Raw genomic sequence first — 7,108 nt, 5'->3', positions numbered from 1 at the left:
AGCGCTGATTGGGCGTTCCATGGAGGGCAGATGGAACGCTACTGATTGGTTCCGGCGCAACGTTCTACGGAGGCGGAGCCTGCATGTTAAGGAACCGTCTAGAGCGCTGATTGGCTAAGGTTCAATTGAGGCGGAGGCTGCATGTTAAGGAACCCCTAGAGCGCTGATTGGCTAAGGCGCGGCGTTCTATGGAGGAGGAGGAGGCTGCATATTAAGGACCTCCCTGAGGCGCTGATTGGCTAAAACGCGCTGCTGGCTGAGGCGGCGACCCTGGAATTGGAAGCAGGTGGAGGCCGAGGATGGTGGTGGGGAGTTCCGCAGGCCTTTTCCGACGCCTTGGCGCGCTGAGTGGGGCAGCCGCGGTGGGAGCAGCCGCCTATGGAGCCCACGGTGAGCGGGACCCCGACTTGTATTGGGAGGGGGCAGCAGCAGCCACTTTCATTGACTGCTGCATGGCATCCTGGGATTTGTAGTTTGACACCAAAGTATATTGTCAACAGGATTTATGAGTAGGTTCTCTCTAGGAATCTCTAGGTCCTCCAGCGCAACTCTATGGTTTAACCAAAGGCCCTAGAGATTCCTAGAGAGGACAGTCCACTGCACAACTCTGTGGTCGATGTCTGGCAGATGTTGACCATAGAGTTGCCCTGGAGGCCCTAGAGGTTCCTAGAGAGGTCAAAACCTGTTGAGATAGCATTGGGTTTCTTTGGGGCTTCTTTGCAGGAGACTCACTTGCTTCGTTCTTCGTCTTGGGAGCCTGCCTTTCTCCATTGGAGGAGGAGGAGGATTGGGGCCCCTCATTTGGCTGCTTTTGCTGCCTGAGGACTGTGGCCCTTGCCCCCTTTCGCAGGCGCTTGGGGTGGGTCCAATCTGCCTTTTCTCCTCCGCTAGCCTTTCCTCTCTCTTTCTTCCCTCCTAGGTTTGCGCCGGAGCGACCGAGACGACTACCTGAAAGAGGTAAAGCCATCCCTCCGTTTTGCGCCGGGTTCGGCCTTGGAATTGAGGGGGGCATAGTTGCAAATAGAAGGGCACAGAGAACAAGGCTGCCCAGCCAGCGCTTCCTCCACATTCGCTGGGCTTAAGGGCGAAGGACCCCCGAATGCAAGAGAATCACCAGTTCTATTCTTTTTACCTAAGGGGACACCTCTCTAGGAACCTCTGGGTCCTCCAGCGGAACTCTATGGTCAACATTTGCCAGACGCTGACCATAGACTTGCACTAGAGGAGCCACAGATGCCTGGAGAAGGGTTTTCTCTAGGGACATCTGGGTCCTCCAGCACAACTCTGTGGTCAACTTCTGGCAGAGTTGTGTTGGAGGACTTAGAGGTTCCTAAAGAGGACATTGATCGAATCTGCAAATAACTAAATCTGCCAAAGCCAAAGGCGCCAATGTGGATTCTGTGAGGGCAGACTGTACGGCCAAGGAACAAACACACAGCAAAACAGACCAGGCCAAAAATGACTTCCTCGCCTTCTTTCCTGGACATAGCTGCCATTTGAAAGAACTTATTCCTTCTATTTAAATTGTAATATTATTATTATCCATCTTTATGGTTGGCATTATTGTTACTTTTATTAGTCCGTCCCCCCCGCCTTTGTTAGCTAACATTATTTCAATTATGGCTTTTCTCTTACTTCCCTTTTCTGACTAAATGTAAATCTTAACGTCTATATATCAACTCTGGGGAGCTGGGTTCAAATCCTTGCTCAGCCGTCACGCACTCTCAGCCCCAGAAAGCCCCATGGTAGGTTCACCCTAGGGTTGCCGTAAGCCGAAACAACTTGAAGGTAGAGAACAACCACAACAAATTGGGAAGTCATCAGTGGAGGGACTACTGTGGCTGCTAAGGTATCCCTGTCTCCAAGCTCTCCAAGTCTGTCATAGGTTTCAGCACTGTGTGCGGAGGAGATGGGCAGCCATTCTGCCCTGGGTTCCACTTTAAAAGAAATGTCCAAGGTTCGGACCAAAATCCAGAGCTGATTTGCTTCCCTTTCCCATGGAAGCCAGCGGCCCCCACTGACAGATGGGGCATTGTGTTCCCAGGTCCCTCTGGATACAAACACAGGGCCCAGGCTGCTGGGTCTTCTTGCCCAGTCTGTACCGGGGAGCTTTGCAGAAGCAAAGTCAAACACAATTGGGGAAAGCTTGGTCTAGATCAGTGATTCCCAAACTTTGGTCCTCCACATATTTTGGGCTTCAGCTCCCAGAACTCCTGACCACTGGCGAATCTGGCTGGGGCTTCTGGACACTGCAGTCCCAAACACCTATTGGACCACAGTTTGGGAACTACCGAACTAGATCATGGACAGAGTGCTAGTGCTTCAGTGTTGCACTACAGCTCCCATTTGCCCCAAGCAACACAGCTAATATTTAGGTCTTTATAGGAGTTGCAGTCCACATAGTCTCCATACACAGATCCACAGCGGCTCTCAAATGCGGTTTTCACAGCGCTAAAATGGAGATGCCAAGGATTGGATGCCACGCAAAGCAGGTGGCTCTAACCACTCAGTTGCAAGAGCATCCCATACTCTTCCAGTGTTGATTTTCCTATTATTATTATAGTTATCAGTATTATGGTGGTTCCCGCTATGCTTCCTTCTTTTTCAGCTCTACGAAACGGCCAACAAGTATCACTTCTTGCACAGCCTGGCACTATTAGCCGTCCCCCATTGCCGATATCCCATGATGGTGAGTACGCATTAAAATTAAAGGGTGACCTGAAGGCACAAGATCTGGTTTTGGCCTCTTTTCTCCAAATGCTGCAGACTGGAGTTTTGAGAGCTTGAGAAAAGATGCCATTTTGGACTGTCACTCCCAGAATCCCCCAGCCAGCTTTGCAAACCATGCAGTGCATGCAACAATTTAATGCAAGCTTCCAGGATCGAACAGGACCTGGTGCCTTTAGGGTATTTAGGCTCTAGCATTTCTATACAGAAGTATTATTTTCAGTGCTGAAAAGGTTGCTTGCTTCTTGTGCAGAAAATATGTTTTCGATACAAATAAACCATGTGTGAATTTGTGCAAAATTAGGTCCCCAGTTGCAGCAAATTTTTTTTTGGACTGTCACTCCCAGAATCTGGGAATCTGGGATTGGCAATCCAAAAAGAAGAACTTTCCTCAATCTTCCCATCATCCCAATGCTAATTCCATCTAAACAGATGATGAGGAAGAAAAGGGAGGTGTAAAAAATCTTTGCAGAAAGGAGCTTCTGTGTCAGAAGCTTTGTTAACTGCAAGTCCCAGCAGCCCCTGACCAGTGTTGAGGAATGCACCCGCACCGACTTTCCATCGTTGATCATGTCCACCACCATAGAGCCTTTATGAGCGATGGTTTCAAGTCCCGCTTTCCACTTATTCTCTCTCTGTTTCTTGTCTGTAACCCCCAGGAAAACAACCCCTATCGTCTATTTTCCTTGGCGGTCACTCTGACACAAACCCGCCAGATATAGTGCGGCAATTAGGGGGAGATCACAGGCCCTCGATCACTGATACGCTGGCATTATTTGTGGCAACCGGGGGAAGTATCTCCTTGTTCCATCGGTGGCTTTTAAAGCCTCCTTAATTGTTAATTTTAATGGGTTGTCAATATCTCTGCTCCATGTTATATTTCAACCCTGGTTCGAGAGCAAGGGCTGTTTTATTTTAGAGGATGCTATCTTGTGTGTGTGTGTGTGAGAGAGAGAGAGATGCTGTCTATTCCGTTTAAGGGACTGTATATAGTTTTTAATTTTTATTGTTTTAATGTTTTTAATTGCTTTAATATGTGAGTGTTTAATTGTATACTTTATGCTTTCATATAACTTTTGTAGTGCTTTTAACCTGCATTGTTTGAAAGGTTGTTAGCCGCCTTCGAGTCCCATTCTTGGGAGAAAAGCGGAATATAAATGAATAATAATACAGTAGTCCCTCCACATTCCTGGGGTTTGGGGCTCAGGACCCCCATGAAAGTGGGAAAACTGCAAAGAGAAAAATCACTAGTTTTTAACCTCTAGGAATCTCTAGGTCCTCCACTGCAACTCTATGGTCAGTATCCACCAGCAGACGTTAATTTGCACTGGAGGACCTACAAATGCCTAGAGAAGTCTTTTCTCTAGGGGCTTTGGCACTGTACAGACTGGCAAAAAGTGCCGGCCTTTGGGCGGAATCAGGGCTAAGTGTCCTGATGTTCGATGCCCTAACGCCGCCGCCAGGGCGCCATTTTGGCATGCGCCAGTCCACATGGTGCATGCCATGATGATGCACATCCAGTGCCGTGTCCAAATGGTGCAGCACCGAAGGGGCATCATCATGCCGCACCCGCGCAGCTATGGCACCCTTTAGAGGGTGCAAAAAGGAGCTGATTTTTGAGGCTCCTTTTTGAGCTCTCCAGAGGCCAGATCAGTGCCGCAGCATGTGGCTGCCACAGCACCAATCCAGCCACTAAAGGGGTGGCTAGATGCCGCCTGTCTATACAGCCCCTTTATCACACAGGGAAATCAGGGGTATAAATGGGCATTATCCAGTGATATTTCTGTGATCGCGGTAAAGATTCTTGCACACACAATCACAATTAAATTTCCCCGTGAATGATTTGTTGCTGGTTATTCCCAGGATAAGCCATCTTTCATTGTGATCGTGTGTGTAAATCTTTACCACGATCACACAAATATTGCTAGATGATGCCCGTTTAAACAACCAATTTTCCCCACTTGTGATAAACCCTAGGAGTCTCTAGGGCTTAGATTGCGACTCTATGGTCAACCTCTGGCAATCATGCTGGAGTATCTAGGGATTCCCAGAGAGGACCTACTAAATAAAAACCACACACAATCAAATCTGCCAAAGCCAGCTGCAAATGTGGGGGGCCAGCTGTACACCAAAACCCTCTGCCTTTTGTGTCTTCCAGGCTGGGAGCATCCTGTCCCTAGGAATGGGGATGTTTTGTGGCGCCTTCTATTACCATGCGCTCACTGGAGACCCGGTCTTCACGAAAGCAGCGCCGTACGGAGGTGGACTCCTCATCCTTGGCTGGATTGCGATGGCCCCCTGAGACCCTTCCATACCCAGTCCCCCAGTAGCCTTTTAATCCCAGCTCTGGACTAACCATGCAGGGATCTCTTTGACACTGCAAAATTAGTGCAATTTATAGTTTTTGGTGGGTATTTTGGGCTATGCGGCCATAGAAGAGTTTATTCCTATGGATGCCAGCCATGAAAACCTTCGACTTCATATCGCAATTTAACTTCCATGGCTGCCTACTGTGGAATCCTGGGATTTATAGTTTGGGGAGGCCCTAGAGCTACACACTCAGAACAGCTCCTGCAACTACAGATCCCAAAATGCCACAGCATGGAGCCATGGGTGCTAGAAGCAACATGAGAAATTCACCTGCAAGATTTGCAAGATCCTATGGGATCCTGGGATTTGCAGTTGAGGGAGGGGAATTTAGACAGCGCTTCAACCCGAACTGCATATCCCAGGATTCATAATTGTGGAGCGTGGAAGATCCCCAGGGCATTATATCTATTTTTTGGGTACTAAGAAGGGACACAATGCTAGAAGAATGAGAACCCCTCCTTCAAACATCAGCAAGTGTGTGTTGGTTTGGGATGGAAAGAATACAGTATATAAGAATACAGTACAACCACAGTAACACACACACACACACACACACACACACACACACACACACACAATCTCTGTTGTAGGGTTTTTTAAATATAAATTTCCATGCAAAAAGGCATAACTTTCCACAAAATACAGTGGTTTTGTGGAAACCTCTTTCCCCTGTAAAATGAATAAATAAACAAATTCCTTAAGTTAAATGCTTGCAATGAACCGGAATAAAACTCCAGGATGCGAGAAACCATTGAAAAGTTGCAAAAATATTGCAATTTTTCATGCCAAAGGAGCGAAAATTCACTTTTTTCATTCATGTTTGCAGGATGGGACAGTTCACAATGATTTGGTTTTGGGAGCCGTTTTTAAGCTCCTCTTTGCACCTGCGTCTGCCCCTGACTTCAAGCCCCAAAATGCAAAATGTACCCACTTTTTGTGTGTCTTTTCTTTAAAAAAGATCAAAATATTTTAAAATCACAACAATAGCAGAGGATCTGCAAAGGGTAAGAATCACGTTGATTAAAGCCAGATTGGCGTTTGCAGAACTGGAATAATTTTGAAAAACAAATCAGTGACTTTAATTGGCATTTAATTTAATAAACGTACTGACTCTGTTCCTAAATTCTCATTTGTTTCCCTAAGAAGGCATCTTAGTTATTGTGTCTTGTGTGGCTAACTGAGAGTTGCAGAAATTTGCACAATGCAGAAATAATCCAGTTTGATACCACTTCAACTTGCCGTAGCTCAGTGCTGAGATTTGTAGTTGGTTTTGGCACCAGAGCTCTCTGGATCTGCATCCGCACTGAAGAAATAACCCAGTTGGGCACCACTTTAAGTGCTACATCGCAATGCTATAGGATTCTGGGAATTGTAGTTTTTTGTAGCTAATTTCAGAACTCCATAGCTTTATATTAATGGTATTTGTTTATTATTTTATTATTTATTTCAAGGATGTGTATCTTGCTTTTCTCCTACAAAGGCAGGTTTCAAACTGGATTATTTCTGCAGTGTGGATGCAGCCTGACGGAGAAGGCTAAAACCGCTTGCAAAACTACAATTCCCAAGATTGCATAGCATAGAGATACGGGAGTTGAAGCAGTTTAAAGCTGGATTAATTTTTGCAGTGCGGATGCAGATAATGAGATGGGAGAATCTGGGGAGTTGTAGTCCAAAAAAAGTAACTTTTCCCATCTTTGGAAGACAGGAAACCTAATTCCACATTATTGCTCTTTTTCATTTCTAGTTTCTTAAAGGCGACAAGAGCTAAAAAGGGTTTTCGGTGTTTGCTAAACTGACGCAACCCGGCTGGAGATCTCCCCGATGGCTTTTAGCATTATTGTTATTAGGATTTTAGGATCTCCCAAAACCGGCTTTATACTCCAGATTCCCATAAAAATGCCCGGAGCGGTCATAAAAATGACACATTTGCCATAAAAGCAAGAAGGCGGAAAAGCCCAGGAAGATAATGAGAGGAGATAATGGGGCCATCAAAAGAGGGACATAAAAATTC

General features: G+C 46.4%; 1 protein-coding gene across 1 annotated transcript; it reads left to right on the top strand.

Moving 5' to 3' along the window:
* Positions 1–225: 225 nt before the first annotated feature.
* Positions 226–6,220, top strand: TMEM256 (transmembrane protein 256). The gene is made up of 4 exons (XM_042472349.1): positions 226–390; positions 920–957; positions 2,609–2,689; positions 4,886–6,220. Exons 1-4 carry the CDS (start codon positions 300–302, stop codon positions 5,027–5,029), a joined length of 354 nt encoding a protein of 117 aa, XP_042328283.1. The 5' UTR covers positions 226–299; the 3' UTR covers positions 5,030–6,220.
* The last annotated feature ends 888 nt before the right edge of the window (positions 6,221–7,108 follow it).

Source organism: Sceloporus undulatus, chromosome 6, assembly GCF_019175285.1.
Source record: "Sceloporus undulatus isolate JIND9_A2432 ecotype Alabama chromosome 6, SceUnd_v1.1, whole genome shotgun sequence".
In the NCBI taxonomy this organism is placed as follows: Eukaryota; Metazoa; Chordata; class Lepidosauria; order Squamata; family Phrynosomatidae; genus Sceloporus; species Sceloporus undulatus.
This window is presented reverse-complemented; position numbering and strand designations above follow the sequence as displayed.

Bases quoted from the DNA above. Each gene is read 5' to 3' on its own strand.
- TMEM256 (XM_042472349.1), top strand. From the start codon at position 300: ATGGTGGTGGGGAGTTCCGCAGGCCTTTTCCGACGCCTTGGCGCGCTG. The intron at 958-2,608 runs GTAAAGCCATCC...CTTCTTTTTCAG, and splicing joins GAGACGACTACCTGAAAGAG to CTCTACGAAACGGCCAACAA. The intron at 2,690-4,885 runs GTGAGTACGCAT...TGTGTCTTCCAG, and splicing joins ATTGCCGATATCCCATGATG to GCTGGGAGCATCCTGTCCCT.